Raw genomic sequence first — 16,245 nt, 5'->3', positions numbered from 1 at the left:
TCAGTATATATAGTTAGTCAGGGTGAGAATCTTTCCAATTAACTGCTAGATTCAAAAATCTTCTGGAGATTCTCAGGATCACTGCCTTGCCCATCTAGCCACGCCACTTTGGAGGAGCTCTGATCCTTGCAGCAGCCGCTGCCACTGTTCCTCCTCTGCTCTTCATTATTTTCTGCCACCATGAACTGCTGCCACCTCTGCCTTGGAGCCAGAGGAGTATAGACTGAAACCTCCACTAACTGTGAGCTAAATAAACCTTCCCTTTCTTAATTTTGGGTGCCAGTATTTTGTCCCAACAATGGGAGAAAAGTAACTGAGACAGAATTAAAGGTCCTGTTTTGACTTGTTAGATTTGATAAGCCTATTTTAACCAAACTAGACCTATTTTTCAGAGCTATTTTCTGGGTTCAGATCTTGAAACCAAAATGCACCTCTTCATTAGGTAAGTCCAAGAAAAGGCTGTTCCACTGTGAACATAGCTTGACAAGCAGATGCTTTTTGATTGTGCACTTACATCCATTGTAAGAGAGATACCAGAAGGGGTCATGGCTAAAGAATATGCGCTTGACATTTCATTTCTAAATTTAGACCCCAGACCCAGCCCAAGCCCAGGCCTGGCAAGTGTGTGGGAGAGTTTCTGCACTCCCCTGTGTCTGCTGGACCCCTACAGACCCAGCCCAAGCCCTGCATATGAGTGAGAGCTTCAGCCCTGCTCTCGGGACCCCTCTGAGCCCCTCCAGAACCAGCCCTGGCCCAGCATACCCAGCCCAGGCCTGGCATACAGGCCTGGGGTGAAACTCTGCAGCTGAAGTCCCTGCAGAGAGGCTAGGGGCCAGAACCACCCGGCTAATCCAGGAGTAGAACATCTTGCCAAGGGAACACAACAGGTTCACTTCCAAGGGCTGAAACAGGAAGAAGCTAGCACAGCAGCCAGACCCAAGCCAGGCACAACTGGATGAATTCCAACTTTGTATACCTGCACCCCAATTTCAGTAGGTGCTAAGGTTATAACTGCAACAAAGCTCTACACCAAAGGTCAGAGGACAGTGCTATACAAAATGATAATGAGAAGGAACAAAGCGCAATCTCAGGCCCTGAGTCCACCCAGAACAAGTGCAGAAGACACTAGCACAGAAGAAATTGGGAATCTCACAGCTGAAATGTTTGAATTAATAGCATCTGAAGTAAAGAAACAACTGCAGAAAGGTACAGAGGAACTCAAATCAGAAATAACCTCTGAAATAAAAAAAGAAATCTCTGAATTAATAGCATCTGAAGTAAAGAATCAACTGCAGAAACATATAGAAGAAATCAGATCAGAAACAATCTCTGAAGTAAAAAAAGGATAACCATAATGAAAGAAAAACTGCTTCTCAAGAAGACACTGATAAAAAAAAATAGAGATTAGAAAAACGATGGAATCCTTCATTGAGCAATATAGGAAAGAAACATCACATGAAGCAGTCAAAGAGATACAGAGGAACTTACAATCTCAATCACAAGCTTGCAAAGCTGTTTGAGTGAAAGTGAATACAGAGTTTCAGATCTTGAAGATGCCGTTGCAGCTAGTGAAAAGGTAAGAAAAGATCTCCTAAATTTAGATCTTTTGGGATTTCTGCTATTTTTATCAACAGTGAAAAGTTACTTTGAATCATGAGGAGAAATGACTTGTGGTGAGATCATTTTATAAGCAGGTTTGGATGAAGACTCGGTAATGGGATTATCTATGGATCTCCACTCAGACCAAGAATTTGGCATGACAGCCACTGATTTGGCTACCGGGGTCACACAGGCTACAGGCTGAGACACGAGAAGAGTCTTGACTGAGATGGCCTTTCTTTTTGAAGATGAACCTGGGGTAACACTGTTCAAAAATGTTTTAAATAACGGGTTTTGAATTTGAAATCATCTTGACAGAGAATTTCAGACTCTTCATTTATATGCTCCATTCCAACGAAGATCAGCTCAACATCTTCATCATGTTTGTCCCTCTAGTTGGATTCTCTCAAGCTTCTTTAGAGGTTCTGATTTTTGTTCTTCAAAGAAAATCACTTTTGATTGAAGCAGTGGGACCTTCAACTTCCACAGCTATCTTCATAAACTGGCACCAATTCCTTAAGCTGTGTCTCCAGATGTTTCAGAACTGCTCCGTTATTTCCTACTCTGAGCCACAAGGGATACTGCAGCTGTAGCAGCTGTGCTTACAGGTACCAGAAAAATGAGTCCAGAGGTCAACAGCCAGGCTTCCTATGTTCGCACATCTTGCCACTTGCTCTTCCAAGTTCTTTCTTTAATATCTTTTTAAAAGTTCCCTGGGGACTGTAATTTACAGCCAAGGTTGACAGCCAGTGGCATATTGTCAGAATGTTAGCTAACTATTTTTAGAAGGATATAGATCTGTGAGATAGTTGAGGAAACCTGGGCCATATAAGAAATTTTTTTTCATGAGTGTCAAGTTTCATACTTCAAAGAAAAAAAAACAATGCAGGCATTTAATTTTGTCTCTTAGTAAATAAAAAACCATGCAGCAGGCTGGCTCATACTGTCATCCCAGCAGTTGGGAGTCTAAAGCAAGAGGATCACTGAGTTCCAGAGTTCCATGCTAGCCTGGGCTACACAGTGAAACACTATCTTTAAAAAAGAGAAAAAGAAAAATATATTCCTACTTAAAACCAGTACCCTAAATTTATGATGTTACTATTTTTAAGTATCAACAAATTCCATCATAGAGAATTTCAGACTGTTTTTGAAAATGCTAAAAAAAGCACAAATTTACAAAGGGGATATTGCTTTTCACTTTCATTTTTTAAACTTAAAGTCCTTGAAGGCAACGCCTACATAAACAGAGAAGACTGCCCATCTTTCTCTCCCCCTCCATCACGCACAAACGCAGAACATACTCACAGGCAGCTTCATCCACACTCTCTCGGGCTCGCTGGTTCCTCTCAGTGATCCAGTCCCACAGGGAGAGCTCGCACAGCTGCATCTGGATGTGTAGCATCAGGTGATACGGCACCTAGAGAGCACGGACACAGGTGGGCTCCCATCTCCATGGCCCACGCACATTATTCACTTACTCAACACTCGCTTATTTTGAATCCCGAGACCAAAAGGCGACTTTTCACTAGCTTAAGTCCAACTCTAGGCCAACAGAACATCTAACTGCTGAGGACACAGGCTTGCCCAAGAAGCCTAATGTCCCTGAAGGAGACAGATAAGCAGACCAATACTTAAAACAGTTCATCTTGATACAAGAAGGCAGGGGTCTAATGGCAGAAAATGAGGAACTGGTCCTAAAGCTTTTTGGTGTGCTCACTATATGAGTAAGTTTTGTTGTTTTGTTTTTTGATACTAAGGATTAAACCCAGGGCTCTGACAATAAACTATATTCCCAGAATCAATCAACCTATCTATCTGTCTGTCTGCCTGCCTGTCTGCCTGCCTGTCTGTCTGTCTGTCTGTCTGTCTGTCTGTCTGTTTATTTATTTATTTATTTATTTATTTATTTGACAAGAAACAAGGTCTCAGGCTACAGAGATATCTCAGTGGCATAAGCGCTTGCCTGGGCAAGGGGAAGGTCCTGAGTTTGACTCCTGGTACCAAAAAAAAAAAAAAAAAAAGGGTCTCTCTAAGTTACTAAATTGTCTAGGCTGGGCTCAAACTTTAGATCCTCCTGCCTCAGACTCCCAGAGTGCTGAGACTATAGGCATGTGCCATGTCACCTGGCTTACACAGTTTTTAAAGCCAATATAAAACAATGAAAAACTGCCATATGGTATGTTACTACTCTCAATACACTCCAAAGTACACCAGTACCTCAGTTTATGAACTTACAGTAATTTTTTTCTACGATTCTCATTGCAACCAAATTGTGGAGTGAACTCTACAGCAAGAACTGTGGAATCAAGTTCGAGAACCAAGGCACCACTGTGTATATATTTTGGCCAGCCTCACACTGTACATCACTAATATTATTCACAGAAAAGGTATGTTGAACCCAGTAGCAGATGTGTATCATCCCAGCTTCTTGGGAGGCTAAAGCTGGAGGACTCCAAGATCTAGGCCAGCACAAGAAACTTATTGAGATTATCTGTAAATAAAATTTTACAAAGAACTGTGATGTTGCTTGGTGGCAGAGTGCTTGTTTGGTATGCACAAGGATCTAACTTCAATTCCCAGCACAGCAGAAGGGAATGGAGGAAGGGACAGATGGAGAGAGGAAGGAAAGAATAAAAAAAGAAAGAGAGCAAGAGAAAAACATGAAGCTTACTGTGATCCACTTATTTAGCCATCAGAGAAAAATTTCTAAATGTAGTATCAGAGAAATAAAGCAACTGATTAAATGTTCCCCAAACTCAACTCTTGGATTCAGATGAACTGGCCAGTTTTTTTAAAAAAAGAGAGGCACACATTCCTTGACAAGAGCTCTGTGTTGCATATAGGGATGGCAATCTACAATTCTGAAACCCTAACATGACGGATTATGGGCACTCTTGTTAATGTTCAAATTTTCTAATACTACCAATACTGGTGTTATGGCTGATGTCTCGATACCTGCTCCCCAAGCTTCATGTGCTCATAGGTGGTGCTTCTGTGAATGTCTGGATCATGGCAGTGGGATAACGACTTAGTCTGCTGATTAGCCAATCAGCAGGTGTGGATGATGGACAGACTGAAGAGGGAAGACTCATCCTGGGTGTGGATGGCACTACCCAACAGCCTGGATGGAACAGAAGGGAGAGCAGCAAGAAAGCTGCTGGTCTCTGCCTGCCCTGCCACGGACTGTTCCTCCTCTGCCATGCTGCTCTGCCTTGAAGCTAGTCAGCTATGGACAGAATCATCTACAAACAGTGAGCCAAAATAAACCTTTCCTCCTTTAACTTGTGGTGTCAGGTAATTTGTCCCAGCAACAAAAAAGTAACTAAGACATCTGGTAAGTATGGTGGGATTCTGATCTGCATATTAGCATAACGCTCAACAAGACTACCCTGAAACCAACGGGTTATCCTATAGGACTCACCTAAGGTCATGCTCCAAAAATAGAAAACCTTTTTTGTATAAATATATTTTTAAAGCATGATGCTAACATACAAGAGAAATAGAATGTAAAGGAGGCTTCCCATTCCATGGTACACATTCAAGACTATCTACAAAACAATGCCCCAGCAGGGAGGTAGGAAAAGGGTTAGCAGGCACTAAGTGAAAGGAAAAACCAAACACACGCAAGGTTAGAGAGAGCATAGTGAGTTCAAGAGTTTGAACACAGGGCAGAAGAGCCACAGCAGAGATGGAAGCACCAAGGAAAGTCAGAGGAGGAATAGGGAAGGCCACACAATCACAGTTTTACATAAGGACTCATCTTCTAGAAAGTACTCTACCTCTGTATGCCCAACTGAATTTAAGTTTTCTTCAGAAGACTCCTCGGTGGATGTGAAATCTCCTTCTAGGTCTGAATTATGCTTGAGTGGGAGATGATGCTTAACTGATCCAGCAGACACGTCAACCAAGCCATTTTCTTGGAACTCAATGGATGACTCTAATTCGCTGCTATTCCTTATGACTAAATTGGTGGTGTAGTTCACCAATTTGTTGTTCTGATTTTCAATGTCAGATTCACCAACGTGCTTTTCTGAAGTGAACTCAGCGAAGACAATGGATGAACTGCTACTTTCATCATTTACACCATATTTATCTCTGGAGTTAAAAAATGGGTAAAGACACATGTGAGGTAAGTCAGGAGTATTGCAAGTTTGAAGCTAGCCTGAATTATGTAGCCAGTTCAAGGACAGCTTGGACTCAACAGTGAAACCCTGCCTCAAAAAAAAAAGTAAATGTAAAGAAAGATCAACAGCAACTTGATGATTATTCTTTCAAGACTATATAAAAGAAGCCTTACATAGTCTTATACAAGCTGCATGCTTATAATCCCAGCACTCAGGAGGCTAAGATAGTTGGATCACCACAAGTAGGAGGCCAGCGGGGGCTACATAGTGAATTCTGAAGCATATAGTTGAGACTTTTGTCTTAAAAAAAAAAAAAGGACTATATGAATCTTACAAAGTCTTAAAAGAAATGGTATCAAGTATGTCTAGTTGCAGCCTTTATTTAAAGTACTCAGTGAGGGCTGCAGAGATAGCTTGGTGGTCTAAGCACCTGACTGGCAAGCAGAAGGACCCAGGTTTGACCCCTAGTACTGCATGTGTGGCCTTGTGCTGAGCCAGCCACTGAAACCAGGTGTGGTGGTGCATGCCTATAATCCCAGCACTGGGGAGCCTGAGACAGGAGGATCACTACAAGTCTGAGCTGGTAGTAAGACCCTGTACCAAATAAATAAATAAATGAATGAATGAATTATAAATTTTTTAAATACAGAAAATATCTGAGAATTTAATATTTTAGAACAAAAATAAGAAAAAGGTCAGAAACATTCCTCCCAAATTCCTACTAGCAAAATACAAAATCAAGTCACTGCTGTCACAGGATACAAAATCTAAAGTGTAGAATCCCAGTGCACATACCTGTCCTCTTCCTGGTCAGAGAGTACTTCAAGAGAGGGCAATTCAATAGGAGCTCTGTCTACTGAACAGAAACAAACAAATTTGCAAGCAGTCCAGCTTTTCAATGTATAGTCAAAAGAGAGCTAACACACATTCTTAATACCAAGATAACAAGTCAAAAGTTAATACAAGTTTATTCAAATACTTAGCACATTAGGAATTATAAAAAGAGCTTCCCAGTATTAAAAAAATATATATTAAAAAACTATTAGAAAACTATAAAATCAGAGCTTCCCAGTGTTAAAAAAAAAAAAGAGCTGTTTAACCACACCAGGTATCAGTAAACTTTCTATAGAAGGCTGACAGCTAATATTAGGTTTGCAGGACCCTAAGAAACTCAGCAACCTCAATTCTGCCAGAGCATAAAAAAACCACCCCTAGGCATTAAGAGAATAACCCCATGTTCTACTAAACCTGATTCAGTTGACACTAAAAGTTTAATTTCATATAGCTTTCAGAAAATATTCATTTGGTTTCTTTTAACTATATAAAAAATGGACAGGCCATGCTTGGCCTATAGGAGACACAAAAAAAAAAAGAAAAAGAAAAAAGGCAGACTAACGCTGGCCCATTGGTGGAAGCTTTTCAGGCACATGACTATACAAATGTGTATTATTCATAGTGCCAGTGACCAGAAGTTTTAGACTTTATACTTCAGATTCTAGAAATATTAGTGTAGGCCACTGAGTATCCCTAAATCAACTTTTTGAACACATCCACAAGGCTCCAAAAATTTTGGAGTTTGTAACTTTTTTGATTTTGAATTTTCAGATAAGGGATGTTCAATTTGCATCATTAAAAACGACTCACCTTGGGCCTGAGCCACATGCACATGCTCTATCCACGCAGTGTGGTAGCCTACAATATTGGGGTGCTGAAGACCCGCCAACACCTTGACTTCCCGTAATACCTGGAGAAAATAAATAACAATTTTTTCCTGGTAATTTGCTGAATGGTCACAGTATCAAATACTTCTGGCTCCAGAACAAAATAATAATAACCCTTCTGGACAAGGAATCCAAAGTATATTAAAATTATAGGAGCATTCATATGAGTCCCTAACAGCTGCTACAGAAACTAAACAGCTTACAGCTCTATAACACTTTGTATTTTATAGCTCATTTATAAAATTTAGCATTCATTCATAGGTAAAACCACTGTTACTCAGATTTCACAACTGGGAGCCTGAGTGAGAGAGAAAGCAAGGTGATCTCTCCAAGGCCGCAGAAAGCATATTATGGAGAAGACTCGGCCCTGAACTGGACACTTAAGTTTTTGGAACAAACTCTAGTATATAGTCATTTATTTAAAATATTAATTTTGGCAGGGAAAGAAGACAGTAATAGGAGGGATGGATATGATAAAAACATGTTACATGCAAATACAAAAATGCTACAATGAAACCAATTTTTTAAACAATTAATATGAACTAATAGAAAATATAAGAAGAACTTTTTCATTCTAGTGTGGGTAATATAGTAAATAGTTACCCTAAAAAAATTTATCTCTCCAGTAACGGCAATCAATGAAGAATGATCAGTGTGCACTCCCAGAAAATTATGTCAAATAAAACTTTAATTTGGGTATACATTGTACTTTAACTTGACTCTTACTAAATCGTCAATTAATACCATCTATTTTTTGCCAAATATTTACAAGTACAGCTACAGCTCTTAAAAGTCACCAAATATGCAATTAATTTAAATCCCTCCCTCCCTTCCTTCCTTGCTTCCAACAGGTCCACAATATATTGTCCAAGCTGGTCTCAAACTACTGGGCTCAAGGGACTTTTTGGTTTCGATTAACTCCAACTACCACTGCCTGCCACCCCTTCAGCTCAAATCACTTCTCAAACTCGTACCTTCATGCAGTCTGTTTTAGTTGCACCCTTAATCAGGATCTTCTTAACTGCATAATGTTGGCCATCTAGTTTATTCCTGACCTAAGGAGAAAACAAGATAATGTATTAAATTCCATTAAATTTTAACTGAATAAAGTTCATCTAATCTAAGCTTAGATAATCCAAACTTGCCAAAAAGACCAAGTTAAACTAAAACCATATCTCTTTCTCCCATTTCTAGGATAGCAGCTCTAATAAGCTAGGCCACCACAGCTCTACAAACTGTATAACTCCAACTCCCAGGGGCTCCAGGTCTGAACAACAGAAATAAAAACAAAACTGTAATAATATAAGCTAGAAAATATAGTAGCACAAATTTTTCTTTTTTTATATGTAGTTTATACAGAGACCCACTGTGCACCTTCGACTTGTAGGGATCCTCCTATTTTCAGCCTCCTCAGTGCTGGGACTACAGGGGTACACCACCACGCCCAGACTCTGTGGCCAGCTCAAAGCACTAGGGGTGCGGCCGAGGTGGCATGTGGTACCCAGGAATCAAACCGTGGTCCCTGTGCTTACCTAAGCCATCAGCTTAGTGTGCTGAGCTATCTCACCAGTAAGAATGAACAAAAATATAAAAATTCTCAGAATCAACCTAACAACCAACATGTTTAGGAAAAAACTAAAACATGTCTACTTCCCTATAAATGACATATCATAATAAAAAGTAAATATGCATGATGCCTAAGTATTCTCTGAGAACTTTATAGCATAATAATGAAAACAACTCAAAATACTTATAGAACAGTAGATCAAAAGGAGAAAGTAGAAAATAACCTTATATACTCTTCCATATCCACCTTTTCCTAAGATGGAAAGTTCTTCAAATTCGTTTAAGTAACGTGACGTTTGTGCTTCAAAGGCTATTTCCCTGGATCTAGAAGTTAAATAAGAACATGTAATTGATATCAAAACATGAGAATCAAAATGTTCTAGGACAGTCCACACTCATTGTATTACCAAATCATTGAGCCTCATTTACTACTAAATTGCAGCAATTTGGAAAGAATGAGCTAAAATGCAATTGTTCACTCTCTTTTCAGAAAATACTCACTAAGCAAATCAACAATGTAATAGCAAATGGATCATTAAGCTAGTTCCAATTAGAAATTTTTATCAGTGCTTTACAGAAGAAATCCTAAGACTGACAGGTAATAGTTGATGGTGTAAGCTTAGTAATAAATTTATTTAAATTTCTTAATGATGCAAGCCAATTGTAAATTTTAAACATTTAATACCTATAGCAAAAATCATCAGTGTACTCCTAAGACCAGATATCAAGTCTGAATTAATAGTGGGGCTTAGGGAATCCATACTCAATGGAGGGCAGGAGATCAAAGAGGAAGGAAATACCATAAAGAGGTAAAGAAAATCTTGGAGCTGTAGGAATAAATAAAATTTTTTAGAGTTTCATAAAGAACTCTTAACATTATTTTTAACCCCAAAATTCGTCTTTAATCTTGACTTTTTAACAGTGCAGACTTTGCATAATGAAAGTATTTAATACTTACCTGATTCTCTGCATGTACGAATTATCCTCACATGAACCCTAAAATCAGAAAATTATATTAAAAAAAATTTCAAAGTTTGATGAACAAGGAATCTATCAAAGTTACCGTCTCATAACAGCCCCAAATGCTCAAATAATATTTTAAATAGCACTTTTTAAGTGTTTAAAACTGAAACTTCTAAAGCTGAGAATTTATGTGCCAAGGAGATCCATAAGCAAATGTTGGCTTCACCTCCAAAAATCTACGCAGAAACCGCATTCTTCCCATCTCCACCATAACCACCCAAGCCACATCACCTCGTCCGTATAACTGCTCCTGTCTCCCCACTTCTGTCCTTGACTCCCTCAGTCTGCTCTCAAGGCACTAGGAGCTGTGATCCCATTAAAACGTAAACCAGATTATGCCACTCCACAGCTCAAAGTCTTGCAAAGCTTCCTATCCTATTCAGTGAAGACCAAACACGGTTTCACATGGTCTTAAGAGCCTACTCTGTCCTCACCCCGTTCCCTCCCCCACCTAAACTCTCCCCTTTGCTTATTCTACCCCAGCCGGTGGGGCTGCCTGCCATTCCACCATCACACTGCAGCCAGCATACCCACTTTGGGGCCCTTGCACTTATTGTTCCTCTGCCTGGAATGCATTCCTCCATACATATGCGTGATTCATTCTGACAAGAGCAGCTCTTTAACACTGTCTCAGTGAGGTACTTTCTCCCTGGCCACCCTATGTGAAAGTTACGCAGCCCCCACATTTGCCAAGTCCCTTCACTACTTCACATTCCTCATGCAGATTACCATCTCCTAAAAACTCAAGTATTTTCATACATTTTTTCCTAATGCTCACTTTCCTCTCATCAGAACATAATCTCCATGAAGGAAAAATTTTCCTCTGTTTTGTTCAATGTTTTTACCTGAGCACCTACAGAAGAATCTAACATACAATAATCATTTAGTAAATACTGTTGAACACACAAAATTTTTCTTCCTAAAAACATATTCTATAAACTTTCACAATGCTTTAAAATGTTCTCTGGTAGAGCACACCTGTAATACTAGCACTTGGGAAGATCCTTGTGAGTTCAAGGCCTGCCTGGCCTACACAGTGAGTCTGAGACCAGTCTAAATTATATAGTATGACCCTGTCTCCAAAAACAAAAACAAACAAAAAAGTAGTTTTCTTGACGTTGACATCTATTTTTGGCATAAACAAAATACAAGTGTTTGGGCTTACCTGCCGAACTCTCTCTTTTGCAGACCTCATTAAATGAGTAATAGCTCTGTTGTGATGCAGTCTCAATGAGCTAAACTCATCACTGCAGGTAAAAGAAGACAGCAGCCCCATTTTGATAAAGGTCTGACAAAGTACTAGAAAAAGAATGCGAAAGCTCATTGTTAGAAAGGTCATTAATAAACGGGCAATTTTAAAGAGATCCTCAGAACAAAAAGTAACAACTATAGTACACAAAGAAACCTCAGAAAGAGAGAACTTAGTTGGCTACACTAAATGAGGAACAGCTAGTGCACCACAGACAGGAGCACATCTGTAAGGAGTGCCTATCTTATATTGTACAGCCATTTGCTTATCATGCCTGGTCAGGACAGCACTGTTTTAAAAGGACAGGGCAAGAAAAAAATATAAACACAGTCTTCTGACATTTCAGATACTGTACTTTGGTGACAGACAAAATGACAATAAGAGCTGGAGTAAAATATCTAAGCAGCAGCAGTGAGAGTGAGCACGATACCCCAGCCATGGGGCTGCCTGCCGTTCCACCATCACACTGTGGCCAGCATACCCACTTTAGGGCCCTTGCACTTATTGTGCATGCCTATAATTCCAACACTGAGCGAGGGTGAAGCGGAAGGACCACAAGGTATAGTCCTATCTGGGCAACTTACCAAGACATGTCTCAAAATAAAATGGCCGGGAATGTGGCTCACTGGAAGTATGTCTCTGAGTTCGACTTCCAGTACCCTCCAAAGTAAGCCTTACTTGTTTTCTTCCGTTATGGAATATCTTTAGTCAACAGACAAAAAGCACATACTCAATATGTGCACAGACTGAATACCAGGCTCCCCAGAAAAGGTGTGTCCATAGAGGTATTCTGGCTTCTACTCAGTCAAGCAACACTAATAAGCCAGCACAGTGCTGGTGGTGGTGGGTGCCGACAGGCCAGCTAGTAGTGACACTAAGGCAGGAGATTCGCTTGAATGTGTTAGTTCCAGGACAGGCTGTGCAACAGAGTGAGACTGTCTCAAAAAGAAAACTACAGATAGCACAGAGCCATGCTGGAAAACCCGCAGAGCTCATGTTGCAGTGGTAATCCCTCTGTGATAGTATCATGAGTTGTGTGAGTTTTTTTCTTTATTAACACCTCAGTATTCAGGTTATTTGCAGTGTTGGCACTTCACAATAAATGAGTTTTGGACCGCAGTGTGGCCATTTAATCTCTAAAATGTCACACAGGATAGTTTCTCCGTGCCCCAAACTCCATTTAGATGATCAACTGATTGGGTCACAGTGCAAACGTTTATTTAACACTTTTACCTGGGTATGATATACTCCTATAATTCCAGCACTGTGGGAGGCTGATGTAGAGGGTCACAAGTTCCAGCCCAGTCTGAGCAACTCAGTGACCTAGCTAGACCTTGTCTCAAAATTCTAAAAAATTAAGAAAGAGCTAGCTCTGGGTTTAACACCTATTATCGGGCTGGGGAGATAGCTCAGCAGTCTAAGCACTGCCTGGCAATCACAAGGACCTGAATTTGATCCCCAGTACTGAATGTCATGCCATGCCAGGGAACCAGGTGCACTGTGCTGACCACCAAAACCAGGTGTGGTGGTGCATGCCCATAATCCCAGCACTGGGGAGGAGGAAACAAGAGGATCACTACAAGTCCAAGATGCATAGCGAGTCCCTGTACCAAATAAATAAATAAAGGATGAAAAAAATTAATATCTATTATTACAAAAACAAAGAAAAAAAGGGGGGGATGCTGGGGATGAGTTCAGTAGTACAATAACCCTGAGTTTGAGCCCTGGTAGCACACTAAAATAACAGTAATAATAAAGAGCAACAGTAATAATTAAGTTCTAAGACAAAATACAGATAAAGATATCTAAAGTTTGAGCATTTCTAAAACTAAGCAAAACTTAGGAAAACTTTTTGATAGAAAAGAATCTGAGAGGGCCCGAGGATATAGCTCAGTGGCATAGGGTCTGCCTGGCAGGCACAAGGTCCTGAATTTGACTCTTGGAACCAAAGGGGGGAAAAAAAAGAATCTCAGAATCTGTAGCTAGAGATAGTAAAGCTACCATAATGGTCTCAGTTAATATAACTGAACCAGAAGTATCAAAACCCACAATTCTGTTCACGTCGGGATTCAAGTTTCTCATATAAGTACCCTATGGCAGGAGTAACAATAAATATAAGCAGCACTATAATATGCAGCTGTTCTAGCCCTCTTGTTAAACACGCTAATGAAGAATATACAGGGCTTTCTTTTTTCTTTTCTTTTTTTTTTTTGCAGAACTGGGAATTGAACTCAGGACCTTGCACCTGCCAGGCAAGCACTTACTCTATTGCGCTATCTCCCCAGTTCCTAGGACTTTCTTTTACTTACCAAAAAAACCGTAATAGGCCCTCAAAAAGCACATGAATATTAAAGCACAGATGCAAAATAATGTTTTATTTATTTAATTATGTATAATTCTAGAGTTACCAGTGAACATATTCACAATTATCCAAAGAAAAATATGAAATGAATTTAGGGGCCAGCCAGATAGCTTGGGGCCGGCCAGATAGCCCAGCAGACTAAAGTGCCTGCTTAGGAAGGTGCATGGATCAGGGTTCGATCCCCAGGATGCCATGCCCACCCCACCCCCAGGGCGCACTGAGATGGTGATTGAGAATGGGCGTGGTGGTACACGCCTGTAATCCCACACTTGGGAGGCTAAAAACAGGAGGATCACTATGGTCCAATCTGTGTAGTGAGACCCTGTAGACCCTGTATTAAATACAATAAAAAAAAAAAAAGAAAAATGAATTTAAGGACTATAAATTCTTCACACCCAATTTTTATATACCATCTCCTTTTCAGACCCACAGCATTAATCTGTATTTTTTTTTTAAAGCTTTATTTAACAACTTATTCTTACTTACATTTAAATACCTGTTTTGAACGAACTGGATTTGTTTCATGCACATGGCTCAAGTGTTCTAGCAAAGAGACAAGTAGGAGTTGGTTTGCAACTGCAAAAGGGAAAGTTGGCTGTTGCAGAGGTTCCTTTAACACCTGGAGTTCTGCTGGAACATCAGATTCTAAAAATTAAAAAAGAAAAAATGCATTGAATAGCATATTTCATATAACAGAAGAGCACAGTCCAATTAATAAAACATGTTATTTCACTGTAATGGAAATAAAAAAGTGTGGCTATGCTGAGTTGTGATAAAGCTTTTTGGAAGTTAAGTGTGAGTTGAGTTCTGGAAGCTGGAGAACCAACAGCAAGATATCACGAGGAGGAAGGAAAATATTTGAGATAGTGATAACATATGCAATGGGAGAATGAAACAGAACAGTTAATATGAAAACAAGCATGCTAGCATGGGGAAGTGAGATGGTTTTCCTCTTTTGAGGCTCAGGGATAAAGAAAGAAGATTGGCAGGGGAGGGAAGGAAGGAAGCATGGAAATTTTAAGCTGAGCCCATGCTATCTATGCACAGGTATTTTACATGCATAACCTCCTTTAATTCTCACAACACAATGTATAAAGAAGTGCTATCATCTGCATTTTACAGATGAGGATGCCAATCAAGCACTTAAACAGCTAATCAGGCAGGCGGGTCAGATTTAACTCCCAAGCTGGTCCTCCTTCCACCTTGGGAGTCCAAGCAGCAGACGAGCTGGCACATAAAGCTCAAGTTCTTGCTTGAGGATTACTCAACTGGTAAAGAACAAAAGGAAAAATGTTTGCAGAAATTGCTCTAAGAACATATGGTAGAGAGACATACAGTAAATAAGGCAAGGTTAGTATGAACTGTGTAAAAGAAGTAAGTTACAGAAACATGGAGGAAAGAACAGATTCCAAAGATAACAAGAAAGAAATAGACTGGCCAAGATTAAAAACACAAGAAATGGAGGGTGGAGATGCTGAAGAGCAGGAACTATGGTACAGAAGCCATTAGAGGAAACACAGCACATTACATCTCAAGAGTAGTGAGTGGATTCAATTAAAAACATAATGTTGATGGACAATCTTTGTATCCCCTACACCTCAGATGATAGCTCTGATTCAAACAGTTTATTCCACTCTCCTCTACCAACTACTAAAGGTACTGGATTTCTTTCTCTTTTTTTATTATGTTGTATCTTTATTGAAGATTGATTGATTGGCTGATGGAGATTAAACCCAGGGCCTCATGCAAGCACACTACCACTAAATTACACACCCAATCCCCAGGATGCTGGATTTCAAGTCCAGGCTTATTCATCTTTTCCTCTCTGACCAATCCTCAGGTGGCCAAAGGGGTTGGGGAAGAGAAGTATGACCTACATATATGCAGATGTGCTACTCATTTTAAGTAAATACTTAACTAAGTATACAAAAGAAACAAAAAGAATGAAACACGTGGCCAGGTAAAAACTTCTCTTATAAAAACATCTTGAAGTTAAAAACATGAATCACAAATTCAGATATAACACATATGTCTGGATTTTACATGATCAAAAAAGAAATAAAATTTATATAGAGCCCTTACAAGCTAATAAAATGAAACACAATTAAAAATTCAAATAAAGTTAACATAATGAGTATGGCATATATATTAAAATAACTAAGATAAACCAGGCATGTTGGCACAAATCTGTAATCCCAGCACAGTGAGACCTGAGGCATGAAAAGAGAAAGTTGGATTCCATGCCGGAATTAGAAACTTTAAGAGAAAAAGAAAAAAAAAAAAAAAATTGGTAGACCTTGTCATAAAATAAAGACTAAAAAGGGACTAGGGCTATAACTTACTACAAAGGCCTTGGGTTCAATCCCCACCATCACAAAACAATAATAATAACAATACATAAAATAACAGTCTGCTAATCAGATTGGTAACTACTTAAAGCCTGGAATACTTGGTATTATCAAGAGCACAGAAAACCAAACATGTTAAAACATAAGAGGTATAAAAGTGTTTGCAACGTTTAACCATTCACTGTAGAACATGCAAACTTCAACCTGTTAATTCTACTTTTGAAAATATAGGGCCTGGGGAGATAGCTCAGTA

At 39.5% G+C, this 16,245-nt stretch overlaps 1 protein-coding gene across 2 annotated transcripts in view; it reads right to left on the bottom strand.

Moving 5' to 3' along the window:
- The window catches only part of Eif2ak1 (eukaryotic translation initiation factor 2 alpha kinase 1), a 34,780-nt gene that overhangs the window by 15,917 nt on the left and 2,618 nt on the right, over positions 1–16,245 (bottom strand). Inside the window, exons 2-10 of one of the 2 annotated variants that reach the window (XM_012514389.2) lie at positions 14,131–14,289; positions 11,199–11,332; positions 9,969–10,006; positions 9,235–9,334; positions 8,419–8,499; positions 7,368–7,467; positions 6,519–6,579; positions 5,379–5,694; positions 2,905–3,016 (exon numbers count right to left, since the gene is read on the bottom strand). In XM_012514389.2, the coding sequence (XP_012369843.1) occupies positions 2,905–3,016; positions 5,379–5,694; positions 6,519–6,579; positions 7,368–7,467; positions 8,419–8,499; positions 9,235–9,334; positions 9,969–10,006; positions 11,199–11,332; positions 14,131–14,289 (1,101 nt within the window). The remainder of the gene's footprint in view (positions 1–2,904; positions 3,017–5,378; positions 5,695–6,518; positions 6,580–7,367; positions 7,468–8,418; positions 8,500–9,234; positions 9,335–9,968; positions 10,007–11,198; positions 11,333–14,130; positions 14,290–16,245) is intronic. The other variant, XM_023713547.1, reaches the window with a different exon arrangement.

The sequence above is a fragment of the Octodon degus genome, unplaced genomic scaffold (genome assembly GCF_000260255.1).
Source record: "Octodon degus isolate 3935 unplaced genomic scaffold, OctDeg1.0 scaffold00031, whole genome shotgun sequence".
NCBI classification, from domain to species: Eukaryota; Metazoa; Chordata; class Mammalia; order Rodentia; family Octodontidae; genus Octodon; species Octodon degus.
The sequence above is the reverse complement of the archived record's forward strand: the minus strand, read 5'-3'. Positions and strand labels throughout refer to the sequence as shown.